Here is a 15,233-nt window from a genome sequence, read left to right as displayed (position 1 = left end):
TTACGGTATTTCTGATGTATCTATAGATTTTTTTAAATGCTGAAGAGAAAATAAATCTGTTTCAATTAATTTAATTTATTTAGGACATATGCTATTTCTATGTTATTAGTATATAACTAAAGACTAACAAAATATTTTGAAGAACATCTTGCAGAAGCCAAGTGTCTAATAGCTTAGAATCAGCAACAAATTTTTTACAGACAGTAACATTTTCTGGAAGTAATTGATGCCAAGATGTCGATCTGATCAATCCTATGTTACATCAAGATATAAATAAATGCATTTCTAAGACACATTTCTATGCTCTATCAAAGATACTGAGCTTGTCAATCAGCATTACAAAAAGTAGATTTTTTTCTTTTATTAAAGCAAAAGGTTATCCCAATGTGTTTTTAAAAGGTTAATAGATGAGTCCTTGCCCTTCAGAGATGACATAAAAAGTATTGTGAAGGAGAAAACATAAGCATTTATATTTATATAGGCTTTCATGCCTGTAAGTAAACAAGTTCTCTGCACCTGCTCCCTCATTACTCTAGAAATGGCCTCCTGCTTATTTAGATGTTCTTCCAAAAAGGCAACAGTGCATTTCAACAAAGCAGCCATTTTGAGGAAATAAAATCTAATGCACATTCTCAAAACTGGAAAAATTCACACTGTTCTCAAAAGTATGAAAACTCAACATGAAAACCTGAATCTTGTCAACAGATGTTCATTTAATCTAAAGTCAATGATACATTTCTGGGTGGAGTGCTGTAGAGTTCTTTTGCTCTCTACCGCCTCTTTTTCATTATCTTACATTAACCATGAGCGATGTTAACTGCCAGATTTGGAGTTCAGTATCATCAGTATGCTGTGGGTAGAAAAGACTTTGCACAATTTCATTAGATGTACCAGTTGCACCCTTTCCTAGACTGGGGGTGGGGGCAGCTTCAGAAAGTCACTCATGCCCATCAGCTTATGGCTCGATTAGTGCAATGCTCTCTATATGGGGATGCACTTGAAATCCACCTGGAAACTTCAATTGGTCCAGCATGCGGCAGTGAGAACAGTTAACAGTTGTGTGTTGTTATATCTATTTAACCCCTCTGCTTCGTGGGCTGCATTGGTTCCCAGTTTGCTTCCAGATGCATTTAAAACTGCTGGTTGTTACTTGTTACTTTCCCCTATTTAGCACAGGGCCTGACTACTTGAGGCACTGCCTGTATTCCATAACAGTGTGTGTGTGTGTGTGTGTGTGTGTGTGTGTGTATGCATATATATATATGCACACACATGTATATACTATATGTATATCTACACACACACACACAGAGAGAGAGAGAGAGAGAGAGAGAGAGAGAGAGAGAGAGAGAGAGAGAGAGAGATATTTATTACTGTAAGCCACCCAGAGTTACCCAGTGGTAAGATGGGTAGCCAATAAATTTTATAAATAAAATAAAAACTGACCCACTGATTAAATTCTGCTAAGGTTGGTGCAGTCTGGCTTCCTTCAGTTAAAGACTGGCATCTCTCAAGATCTGGAACTATACCTCAGTAGCAGTGCCCACCCACTAGAACAAAATCCCCTCCAAGATATGGATGGATTCTGCTATTTGTTTGGAAGAGACAAGAAGATCTGGCTCTTTACCCCAGCCTTCAGCAAGGGAAAGTGAGACTTCATTGTCCTTGCCACCTTTTATCTTTACTATTGATTTTATTGTAATCTGATTGTGACCTGTCCAAAATCATTGAAAGTTGGGCAGTGCACAATTTATTATACACACACAAAAATGTGAAATGTATTATTACAGTTGGCCACACAGTCAGCCAGACGTTTAGACCAGATTTGGCATTTTTAGCGACCTATCAAGTCTTTCTCAGTTGTCAGGCAGTGTTAAGGGTATTGTCATAGGATGCAAGCTCTTCCAAATAAAGCTGCCTTTTGCCACTGACTGGTGGTCATTTGATCAATGCCAATGATGTTCAAGTGATAAGCCAGATGTTTGGGGATTGCACCCAAGGTACGTATTACTATCACTACTATATTTGCTTTCTTTTGCTACAGTCATTCTAGTTCTATTTGCAGTTTTTTGTATTTTGTGATTTTCTCCAGTTCTTTGTCTTCTCTTTGCTTTTCTCCAGCTACTGTAATAGCCATTATTCAGATTTATCTTTCTTACCAACAACTGTTAAATCAGAATACATACACACAGACACGCACAAACACACACTATACAAGAGAGATGTTTATGTGCCATCAAGTCATTGTCAACTCTGAGCAACCATGTAGATACAAAGGTAGGCCAAGTCAAGAGACATGCATGATAGTTATTCCAAAAATGTTCATTATAGTAAGGCAGAAAACAGGATCTTGAAAGCTTGTCCAAACTGGTCACTGTTCTATTCTATACCGGGTAAAATCAAAACAGGATTATCTTGAATTTCTTTTTCATACTACCCTCTCTCTCAGAACCATATAGTTTTTTTTTCTTCAAGTCCCACCTTAATGGTTCACTGATTCCTTTCGAAGGCCAACTCTAAATTCCTTTATGAATCAGGATGCTCCCTGAACAGACTGGAACTCTCTGGTTACCGTTATACAGGTTTCAAGGTATAAACCACTGACAGCAATATAATTGAAATCAGAAATTGAAAGAACATAGCTAGATACACACACACACACGCACACACGTCTACTTTCTGTGGTAAAACCATGTTCTCACAAGAATGCATCAGCAAAATGGATTATAAACTGTAAAAACATAGTGACATGACTGTCATTTCATTTTTGGCAGGATATCAAATAAAAGAGATATTAAGTCATCAACGGGTTTAATTCACCTTGTGAGGGTTCTGTTTTCCAAGGACTGGACACAACATAAATATAGCAAATCTGCACACAATCATTTCTTGCAGCACACACCTTCCACAGCAATAGGCTCTTGATCAATTCCCCCCTTCTAGAACTTCGCAAGGTGCTGTTGTCTTGTAAATAGGTCTTTAATATTCAGTCCTTTATACTTAATCTTTTAATATCCAATTCAAACCAGTCTCAAAAGCCTATAAAATAGTATACGACCTTTGCCTTTTTCCGAAAGTTTTTGCACTAATTGGGATGAGGTGCTGTTTCAGTGTGATTGTCTATTTATTCATTTACGAATCAAATTTATATGGACGTCCATCTCATGGAAAGTGACTCTGGATAGCGTACAACAGTCCAGTAAAAACATTAAATAAATTGTTCCTTTTCCAGTAACAGTAAAATAAACCAATAAAATAAATTGTTCCTTTTCTAGTTGTTACTGAACTCCTAGCTAAGTTCCAAGTTCCAGGCAGAACTCCCACCAGGATATGCTTCTAACCATATTCTGGTTAGCTTGTGGTCCAGGCAGTTAAATGATAATCCTCTTGCCACTTGTAATAGCTGCCAATCTCCAAATGTCACCTACACTTTTCTATCTGTATGCCATTTGCTTATCACCTTTCCTCTTACACCTCTCCCCATTTGCTTTTAGCATTTGCTTTTGTAACCTAAGGGCCTGGATGGGTTAAGGCTTCCCCTGGACATCAGCACATCCCTGAAAACACGAGGGTATGACAGTTATCATAGGCAGCTGCAATGGCAGCTTGAATGCTTGTGAGTGAATGTATGAACTCAAGAGGAACATAGAGATGGGAAGCATTTCTGCCTGACTGCAGGAGCTTTTCTAAAGCACCCCCAACTTCATTGCCTTACATACCTATAAATGTTTTAAATCAAAACAGAAAAAATATATACTACTTTCTGCAGTAGTACGATCACCTGACCATTATGGTCTTTGAGGATCCCAAACTCAAAAAGGAGTGAAGTTCTTGAGAGGCAATGATGTGATATAGGTAGATTCACTTACCAATTGCCTTGTTTAGCGATTGTTCAATGTTACAATAGCACTGGAAAAAAATCCATTAAACCAATGTCCACATTTAGAATGTTTGCCACGTCCCCGGTCATGTGATCCCCATTGCAATACACACTGTCTTATGCCTGATCTATTTTCTTTTTTCCCCCTCTCCTTGCAAAACAGAGATTAGAGAGGAAGAAATTACAAAAAAGTAAGCAGGCACATAATGGGGAATCCACATGAAAAGGAATGGGCTAGTGCAGGCATTCAGCCAGCCTGTCTGCTTACTCTCTTGTAATCTCTTCCTCTCCAATCTCTCCACACTGCAAAGGGAGAAAGATGGGGGGAAAGGGAGAGGCCTACAGAGATCACTTGTGGTTCTTTCCTCCCCCCCCCCCCCACAGCACTTGTTGAAGCAATATCTCTGCCCTAAGAAAGGAGAGGATCAAAAAAACAAACAAGCAAGCAATCTCTTTATGCAGTCTCTCCTATGCCTTACCCATCTCCACTCCACCAAAGCAAAGACTGGAGATAAAGGGATTAGAAGAGAGTAAACAGGCATACAATGGGGGATAGACTGGCTATTTGTCTAGCATGCGTATGCTCCCAGAACGAAGCATGTTCAAAGCTGCCAATGCTACTGCATTCCTTTCAATGTGTATTCCTCATTGTGTCTGCTTATTCTCCTGCAACCCCTTCCTCTCCAACAGCTGTAAACCAGGGTCAGCAGTCCTGGTCACATGATTTCCTACTAGTAGTCCCAACTGAGATTGCTAAATCAATTGTGGCTGCTAAATACATAAATGTATGTGTAATTCTGATATAATCTGAATTGAATAATTTCATCTTAAACCACCTGATGCTTCTAGACAACCAACTACAGAATTCTTTCAGCCCTATACATAAGAAATCTTTATTTGTGTAAGTTAATGTATTTGCATTTGAAGAATGGACTAGGAGAATAGACTTGGAGAACATGCAGTACCATGATCTCCCTAAAATATACTCTACCTAAGTTATGCCCCTTTACAAACAACTGAATATAAGTCTAATAAATAAAAACGTGATTTCCCCCACACCCCATACAATTAATGACTTCATTCAGATTAGGGTTAGGCAGGAGATATATCACTTAATTTTAATATGATTAAATTGTAAACTTTGTAGTACAACTGCCACAGGTAAAGTGAGCAGCAAAGCCCAAATAAGTTTTGACAGCACCCTAGCCTGCCTATAAAGGGCTGATCAGAAATACTGTTGTTTTCTTAAAGACTCACCCATTAAAGTTGCTTGTCACACCTGCACTAAAGGATTCCGAGACCCACAGTTTGAGAATCTCTGTTTTAGGGCACTGCATACTTGAGCAATCATTTTTGTACTCTGCATATAAATGACAAGATTAGCTCCTCTACTTTGGAGACTTCAAGTAATTCAGATGGCTATTTTACAACCTAGGCAAGGAAAAATGGCTTTAGTAACAATAAACTATGTTTATATTACTACATGGTTGAAAGTGCAATGCAATCCACCTAGGGTTGTCTCAAAAGATATTTCGGAAGCTATAATTGGTAAAGAACACAGCACTCTGAATTCTGTAAATAGTATAAAAGCCACTATTCCATAATAAAACCTTATTTTATAATTGCACCACTAGCCGCCAACAGACTTGTAGATGAAGTGCTGTTCACCACCTTTAAGGTCCTATACAGAGTGACACTGGCTTATGTTATGGATGGTCTTGCTCTATAGGATTTTCACTGATGCGTTCTTTGAAAGACAGCCTACTTAAGATCCCAACTATGCAAAAAACTGTGAGGACCTAGAACAGAAAATGAGACAATCATCTTCTGTGATTACCTCAGTATTCTGGAATACACTGCCCCCAGACCTCTTAACACTTTCAATCCTGGCATTCAGGAAGGCACTAAGACACTTAGCACTTGCATGATTATCCCATGGCTCTTTTTAATCATGATTTTATGTAAAAAGATGCTTATTTTACTAAGATATTTTATGTCTATATTTTAGGATTGCCACTTCTCAAAAATTAACCTTAATATATATACTCAGTTATGGCCTGACAATCTAGTTCTGTAATTATTTATACTATCAAAGTATCCATAAAAGCCACACTGCTTGTGCATAATTATTTTAACTCTGTTTTACCATGTATGGAACTGACAGATTTTTTTTAAAAAAGACATAATTCTTAGATCCACATCAACATAAAGAAGATCTAAAAATTGTGTCAAAAGAAAGCTTGATACAGAATAAAGCAAGAGACTGATAGTCAGCCTGCAATTATCTGAATCCTGCACTGGTTAAATACATTGTCCTGAATTGCTAAATAAGCCCTTTCACGAATATCAAGGTCAAATACCTATGTACATTAATTAAAGGCATGTAGTCATTTACCACAAACAACTAGTACTAACATCCTATGATATAATTATAAAAAGTTCTTACATTGATGATGAACATTTCAATTAAGAAACAGGTTCTTGTAAAATCACGTATCTGCAATAGAACCATCTGTATCAGAATTGGGCAGATCCATGTTTCGGAACAATATGTGGCTTTGGCTTTATTTTACACATTCATTAGTGTCCCCAATTCTGTCTCTTTCTTATTCTAGTCCACATTCCAGATCTAAAGCTATGGTTTGTTAAATAAGCCACACAAGCCTATTGCACAGAGATAAAAACCATAATTTACAAATACTGGAGTTTGAACCGACTCTGTGTCACCAAAATGAAGGAAAATAAAGCAAGAGGCACATGCCTGTACTCCAAGTTCAAACATAATTTCCTTGCTAAAGTAGTGCACTACTCTTAATAAAGATGTTTTAACTCCTGTGTTCCATCTTTTGAGCTCTTCTCCCCCCCCCCACCCGCCAACTGTCTCCCACCACTCTGGAAAGATGCAATGAGCCAGAGCAGTCAAACTTCAGAACTAGAAACCAGAGAGACAGGGTTGGAGCAAGGTCCCACCTCTGCTGCCTTCACAAAGGACATTTTTCTTCCAATGGATTTCATGCTTTTCTTAACATTTATTTTCCCTGAAAGGAGAAAAGCTCTACAGTAGTGTTATACTGATAGTCCTGCAGCTATATCCGTTCATTCACCAATTGTTCAAAGCTAAGACTGTACTGAAAAGTTATGACTAGTCCTCAAAATTCCAGCCATCACAGCACCCTGTCATCACATAATAAAAATTCAGGCTAGCCAGCATATATGGTCACCTCCACCCACTTGTGCTCCCTAGCACTCAGCTGTGCCCCTCCTCCCCCCACCCAACCCCCCATGCTCATGGCACTCCCCTGCTCACAGCTCTCACCTACCAGCCTGCTTGCCCGGCACTCCTTGCCTCTGCTCCTGCTGCAATCCTGTGAAGTTCTCACATAATGACCTGTGCAGTCCTAGGGTTACAACGGCAACCAGGACTGCCAGAATTTCCATCACTAAGTAGTGTGGCTGTAAAGCATGACATCACATGAATGCTTTTACAACATCAACCCAAAATATGACAATACAGAAAAGGTGGAGTTCAGAGGTGACTTTCCTCTGTCTCAAAATAAACCATTTCTATCATCAGGTTTCATATGTTATGAAATTGCTGAAAACTTGCTGATATAGACCATATTTAAACTCAATATGTTTCCACTAATGACAGTAAAAATTTAACTGAATTTAAATAAACTTTGAGAAAATGTATACAACATGACTGAGGCAAAATTACACAACATGTTTCGTTAATTGGCTTTATATCCTACCTTTTGTACAATTACAAAAACATCAGTGACTCTGGGCAGCTAACACTGCATAACAGCACCATTTTTAATAAGCATTAATAAATAATCCTACTAAAAACTATACTGGCAGCCATGAGCAAAACTCAATAAACAACAAAAGTAACAATAACAATAAAACAATAATCACAGGCTCCAAATAATCTCCTAGGACTAAATCCATGTTTCTAGAGCTTTCCAAAAACCCAGCAATCTAATATTGGGTGTAATGATGTTCAGATGTGCAGACAATATAGAAGAAAATACCCTTTTCTAGGTCCCACTAGTTGTCAATCAATGGGACCTGGAGCTCACCTTTCTTGTTAGACCTTACGGAATCAACAGAAATAACATGAGAGCTGCAGGCCCCCAAATATTCAGAAATTCAATGAAAGCTTAACGCAAATCATGAAACAGAGGTATAACATGTATGTACTAAGGTGCACAATAACTTCCTACTCCACTGTGCTCTGAACCAGCTGCACCTTCTAAATGTTCTTCAAGGGCAGTCCCATGTAAAACACATTGTGACAATGTACTCAGAAAATTATTTAAGACAAGAGTGATCCTAAGCAATGCTTTCTGGTCCAGTAAATGGTATAACTGGCATACAACACGTTATGCAAAAGCCTTCCTGGCCACAGGAACCACAACAGAATAACAGAGTTGGAAGGGACCTCAGAGGTCTTCTAGTCCAACCCTCTGCTCAAGCAGGAACCCCTATTCATTTCAGACAAATCGTTGTCCAATCTCTTCTTTAAAAACTCCACAACCTCTGGAGGCATGTCATTCCATTGATTAATTGTTCTAACTATCAGAAAATTTCTCCTTAGTTCTAGGTTGGTTCTCTCTTTGATTAGTTTCTATCCATTGCTTCTTGTCCTGCCTTCATGTAAGCCACAAATCCAGGAGGACCTCCAAACTGCACACCACTGCTGGCTGGAGTAGTGCAACCTCATCCAGAATTAAAAATAAAATGCCATTAGATCCAAGAGAACCTACAACTCACAGTCACTCAGTTCTGCTAGGATTAAGCTGAGCCCATTTCCTCCCAATCCAGGCCCCAACAGTCTCCACAGCATCACTTGGTCAGTCCAGGGCAAAGATGTAAAGCAAGGTATCATCAGCAATGATACTACACCTTGGGCCCCTAAATTATCTCACTCAATGGCTTTCTCTTAATTTTTTTTTAAAAATAGCATATCATTTTCCTAAAGTGCTAGTTATCAGTGAACTACAGTGTTTCCTCCGAAAATAAGACACAACCGGAAAATTAGCCCTAGCATGATTTTCAGGATGCTCGTAATGTAGGTGCCATCCCCAAAATAAGACCCAGTTAAAATCATCAGCCAGACATACGCATTTAGTACTGTATTTCCCCCAAAATAAGACCTAACTGGAAGATAAGCCCTAATGCGTCTTTTGGAGCAAAAATTAATATAAGACCTGATCTTACTTTTGAGGAAACACAGTGTGTGTGTTATTCCATATCTAATGTCATATCCGCTGTCAGAATTAGCCTCAGAAACTATGTTTAATTCATAACTTTACTTATCTATTTTATTTGCCTTAAAGCAGACAACTGACATATTATAAAAGCAAAATGTTTTACCTCCTTTTCATGTATTCGGAATAATGCTTGTTCATCTCGAGAAGTGCTGTTTTTCCCCATACCTAACTTGGGTGACATCTATTATAAAAAATAATATTTTGTATTTAACACCAGTGTTAACACAGAGAAAAATTATTATAACAAGACAACCAAAAACAGGCAAACGCTACATACCAATGAGAGGGACATAGGTTTCTCACGTAAATATCTAGGATTTTCAAGCTGAAAAAGATACATTAAAAGAGGTTTAATATGAACTTTCTGAAGTGATAAAGTCTAGATCAGTGATTATTTCCAAGATGAAGATATTGAAAGGGTTTGTGCTTAGTTTCTGATAGAGGCATCTTTTAAAAATCTCATACTAGCTTCATGAAAACAACAGCTTAGCTTTAAGAGTCACAGTCCCTCAAGCAAATCTTCAAAGTTACTGTGAAATAAAGAGGAAAAGTAAAATATAAATGGAATGAAAATAGTTTATATTTAAAACAGAGGAACAAAGAATCACAATATGGGAGATACTCCTCTCTTGAAGCAGATGGTTATGATATCCCAAAGAATATTTTGAGAAGCAACATTTTAACGTCTATTTATTTATCTAATTTTTCTCAATGGTATTTTCTCTGGCTTTTCTTATACTTCAACTCACTTTTAACCAGACATCTCTGTGGTATAAACTGAAAGAGTATGAATGGTTCACAGTGAGCACATCTGTCAGCTCATAGAATTATTCTTTTGACATCTTTGTTAAACAGCCCAATAATTTTACTTAAACACAAAACCTACTGTTTCATTTTTTGAAACAGTGCAATTATGCAAGTAAGACTGATGCAACTAATACCTTTAGCAAATATCTACAAAATGTTTACTTGTTATTTTTAAAAAGTAAATTAGCAATTCTAGATGATTTCCAACATATGCAGACAAAAACACCCAAGTACAATAACTCTTAGATAATCAATGAAATCAAATGCTAGCATGAATATAAAGCAAAATTCATCCAGCAACTTGGAAGGCATGTTGTAGGTGCTAGCTATTTTTCTCCTTCATAACATTTTATTCTATGTGCATTTGGTGAAGTGATCCACAAAAATTCAGTTGATAATAAAAATTGGTTGAACTTCAAGGTGCCTCCTACTCTAATTTTGCTGTAGAAAACCATTTTGTATATTTTGTACCTGTCATATCTTCATATTTTTGTTCTGCTATTATTTTTTCTGCTATTAATTAATCTTTTCTACAACAAAACTCTAATGATGATACCCAACTTTTTCTTTCCACCCCGACCCAACCCAGTGATGCCCTCACTGTGATGTCCGGTTGCCTGGAGGCGGTCCGAGTTTGGATGGGGAGAAACAGGCTTCGTCTCAATCCTGACAAGACTGAGTGGCTGTTCATACCGGCATCTCGGGCTGACCAGCCTTCTCCATCATTAACAATAGGGGATGAGGTATTACCCCCCGTTGATAGGGCTCGCAACTTGGGAGTCCTCCTGGATTCACGGCTCAGTTTGGAAGATCATATAGGAGCCGTGACCAGGGGGGCTTTTGCCCAGATTCGCCTGGTGCGCCAGTTGCGGCCCTATCTGGACCGAGATGCTCTACGTACAGTCACTCATGCGCTTGTGACCTCCCGGTTAGACTACTGCAATGCCCTCTACATGGGGCTGCCCTTGAGGACCACCCGAAGGCTTCAACTGGTGCAGAATGCAGCCGCGCGAGTTTTGATGGGAGCTTCCCGATACTCCCGTGTAACACCTCTTCTCCGTGAGCTGCATTGGCTTCCGGTTGCCCTCCGGGTGAGATTCAAGGTGCTGGTAATGACCTATAAAGCCCTAAATGGCTTGGGTCCGGACTATCTAAGGGAACACCTGCTGCCGGCATCATCTTCCCATCGTCCTGTGCGCCCCCACAGGGAGGGCCTTCTCAGGGTACCGCCGGTTAATGAATGCCGGCGGGTTATTCCCAGGGGAAGGGCGTTCTCTGTGGGTGCGCCTGCCCTATGGAACCAACTACCCACAGAACTTAGGACTGCCCCCGACCTTCGCTCATTTCGCTGGGACCTGAAAACCTGGCTCTTCGATCTGTTTGGTCCAGACTGTGGGGTTGTTAATTTAACTGGGTTTTAGATTTACTCTTGGGGCTTGAATTTAATTTAATTGTTTTATTTGTTTTTAATTTTTTGTATTCATGGTTTTAACTGCCCTGTAAACCGCCCTGAGTCCTACGGGAATAGGGCGGTATACAAATCCAATAAAATAAATAATTTTGTTGTAGAAAACTAACCCAACTATTCCCTAGAATTTATAGCTGCTTTGCATGGTTTTCTGAAAAATATATATTTGAAGAACTGCAGTATTATTAAAGAAAATGTAATTTGTATAAGATAAACTTTGAAATGGAAAACACAATATATTTTGCCTTTATTATATCCCAAAACGATTGTATCATGCTAAACACTTAAGGATTGAAATGTTTTGACATGGTGTCCATTGGCTTGGATAAACTATAGAGTCTAATTTCATGAATCTTCAATCATTCTGGATTTTTCATCATCTTATCTGGGATGACAATGAAAATGCTTATAGGGAAGAGGTGAAGCCTCTGGCGGACTGGTGCAATAAAAGTAAACTGATTCTAAATGTTGATAAAACAAAAGAGATCATTGTAGGTTTTAGAAAGAGCCAGCATAGTCATACTCCACTCAGTATCAAGGATGCAGCTGTGGAGGTGGTCAACAGTTTTAAGTATCTGGGGGTACAGATAACTAACAATCTGACCTGATCTCTCCACACCTCATCCTTAGTAAAGCGTGCAAACCAGTGTCTGCGTTTCCAGCATCGGATGAGGACAGCACATCTCTCTCCTTCTGCCCTGGTCACTTTTTACAGAGGCACAACTGAGAGCATTTTAACAAACTGCATCACTGTCTGGTTTGGTGGCAGCAGTGCCTCAGATAGAAAGTCCATACAGAGATTGGTAAGGACAGCCGAGAAGGATCATATTCAGGATGCTGCTTTTAAGCACTATGTGGTTAGAGTTCAAAGCATTATTAGAGACCCCACACACCCACTTTACGGTCTGTTTCTGTTGCTCATCTCTGGGTGGAAGTTTTGAAGTATTTCTAGCAGGACTACCCGATTCTGTAATAGCTTTGCTCCCTATGCCATCCGTCTCATAAACTCGCAAGATTCATTTTTTTCACCATGCTCATGTACACATAACCCGAATTAGACTGTTGTTTCTCTGTGTCATATAATATATGTGGGTATATGCATAATTCTGTATTTATTTATTTTTGTCATATTTATGTAGTGTATACCGGAGGTGGTGACCCTTTGAGAGTTGTATGCAACAAAATTTCATTTTAATGTATGCCAATTAGTGTACATCCAAAGTGACAATAAAGTTATTATTATTCTATTCTTGTCACTTTCTCCATTAATTATGCAAACTAATTATGAAAAATACCACTTAAAAAGTACACTATATAAGAGACTTGGTATTAATTAATGGGGGAGAAAAGAGCAAATGTACTTCACAAATTAAATCTTTGGAATATACCTATATACTCTTTGAATCTTGACCTATAATATTGTTGATTTATCTCAGTATCTTCACTTAATAACGCTTGAGCTCGCTTTCCTTCTTTCCAAAATTATTTTTAAATTCTAGTTTTGCTATTTCCTGAGCTGAAATATAGTTCTACAATTAAATCTGTTTAAATTAAAGATATGAACTTCCTATTTCAAAGAATAAAGGGTCAGCTGTTGAAAATTATGACAATAAACCATGCACACATCAAAACACACGGAGAATTCAATAGAACAAATTCAAGACAAAGGACAACAACAAAAACTAGTTTTTATGAAGAAAGCCAAGTTTTAATGTCAAGATTTGCATACATAGTTCTCAGAATGATTCAGCATGTAGGCTGAGGTCAGGATCAATTCTAATGAAATACACACCTTATACCAAAATTTTTCAAGAGACATGCAAATACAGGTAGTCCTCATTTAACAACTCACCGAGACAATTTGAAATTAGGACGGCACAGAACAAGGAAACATACACTGGTTCTCGTAGTTGGAGCTATAGCAGCACCCTTACAATCATAAGATCATAATTTGGGTGCTTAGTAACTGGCTAGCAATTATGATGGTTTACGCATCATGCAATCACTTGTTATTTGCAACCATCAGTGCCAAATTCCAAGAAGGAAAATCAGTGGAGAAGTAGGCAGAAAGTTGCAAATGGAAATCATGTCATATTAGGGTCCAACAATTGTGCAAGATTTGCTTAACAACAGCAACCTGGGCTCCAAGATCACTGCAGATGGGGACTGTAGCCAAGAAATTAAAAGACGCTTGCTCCTCAGGAGGAAAGCCATGGCAAATCTAGACAACACACTAAAAAGCAGAGACATCACCCTGCCAACAAAAGTGCGCATAGTCAAGGCTATGGTCTTCCCAGTTGCAATGTATGGCAGTGAAAGTTGGACCATAAAAAAGGCTGAGCGCCAAAGAATTGAGGCCTTTGAACTCTGGTGCTGGAGAAGACTCCTGCGAGTCCCTTGGACTGCAAGGCGATCAACCCTGACTGCTCTTTAGAAGGCCAGATCCTGAAACTAAAACTCAAATATTTTGGCCACCTAATGAGAAGGAAGGACTCACTGGAAAAGAGCCTAATGCTGGGAAAGATTGAGGGCAATAGAAGAAGGGGACGACGGAGAATGAGGTGGCTGGATGGAGTCACTGAAGCAGTAGGCGTGAGCTTAAATGGACTCCAGAAGATGGTAGAGGACAGGAAGGCCTGGAGGAACATTGTCCATAGGGTCGCGATGGATCGGACACGACTTCGCAACTAACAACAACAACAAGCAACCGGAACTATTACAACTGCCATTGTCAGTCAGCAAAGACATCACATCACGCTTTACAATCACAATGCTTAACAACAGAGACGCTGGTCCCAATTACTGTTAAGTGAGGACTAACCTAAGGCTTTCCTCCTCACTGATAATTTGAATTTAACATATTTTTCATTTCCATTTGAACCAAAACAAGAACATGGGGGTTTGCCTGAGGATTTGGTGGACAGTTTGGCTGAGGCCTAGTTGCTGCTTTGAATAGGTGGGTGACCAGGGCCTTGGATCATATCACTCCTATGCTACCTTTCTCTGTATGCTGAACCCAGGGTGCAATTTGGTTTATTCATTAGCTAGACTGGAGTGCTGTTGCAAGAAGACTTGAAGCAAGTCTAACTGGATTCAGGTAAGAATCCATATTAAGGATTACCTCGTAATCATAAGGGGAGAAAAACATCAATATTTCCTTACACATAGTGTGTCTGATGTTAGCCATCTAGCAGCTCTGTTTAGGGTGACTCATTCCCTGCTGACTAGGGAGGGACTCCCAGAATATCTGCTGGGCTGTTGTGAAGATTTTCATCTTGGATGTTGACTTCTCTACTGCACAGAATTTTCTCTGAATCAGGTAATCCTTGTTTAGATGAATTAGAAAATATTCTGTACTAACAAGAACTTGTAGTACTAGAAAATGAAATTAGATCAGAACACATATGATAAAATAATCCAAGCATTTACATCTTTGGAGGAAAGGAAAGCCGAAGACCATAAGCACAGTTGGGGTTTCACTTAGTTACCACTTTGCTTAATGACAAAGTAAAGGTAAAAAAGGTAAAGGTTCCCCCGCACATGCGTGCTAGTCGTTTCCAACTCTAGGGGCTGATGCTCATCTCTGTTTCAAAGCCGAAGAGCCAGTGCTTGTCCGAGGACGTCTCCGTGGTCATGTGGCCGGCATGACTAGACGCCAAAGGCGCACGGAACGCTGTTACTTTCCCACCATCCCTATTTTTCTACTTGCATTTTTACGTGCTTTCGAACTGCTAGGTTGGCAGAAGCTGGGACGAGTAACAGGCGCTCACTCTGCTACACGCACTCCGGATTTGACCCGCCA

General features: G+C 39.1%; 1 protein-coding gene across 3 annotated transcripts in view; it reads right to left on the bottom strand.

Moving 5' to 3' along the window:
* CEP112 (centrosomal protein 112) overlaps positions 1-15,233 on the bottom strand; it is a gene marked incomplete at its 3' end in the record, with an annotated part of 303,692 nt that overhangs the window by 257,077 nt on the left and 31,382 nt on the right. For 2 of the 3 annotated variants that reach the window (XM_081318537.1, XM_081318536.1), the window contains exons 7-8: positions 9,434-9,481; positions 9,260-9,337 (exon numbers count right to left, since the gene is read on the bottom strand). The exons of the other annotated variant lie outside the window; for it this stretch is intronic. In XM_081318537.1, the coding sequence (XP_081174663.1) occupies positions 9,260-9,337; positions 9,434-9,481 (126 nt within the window). The remainder of the gene's footprint in view (positions 1-9,259; positions 9,338-9,433; positions 9,482-15,233) is intronic. 3 annotated transcript variants of the gene reach the window in all.

Source organism: Vipera berus (genome assembly GCF_964194415.1).
Source record: "Vipera berus genome assembly, chromosome: 2".
Taxonomy (NCBI): Eukaryota; Metazoa; Chordata; class Lepidosauria; order Squamata; family Viperidae; genus Vipera; species Vipera berus.
Note: the sequence above shows the minus strand (reverse complement) of the source record. Positions and strands in the feature narration are given on the sequence as shown.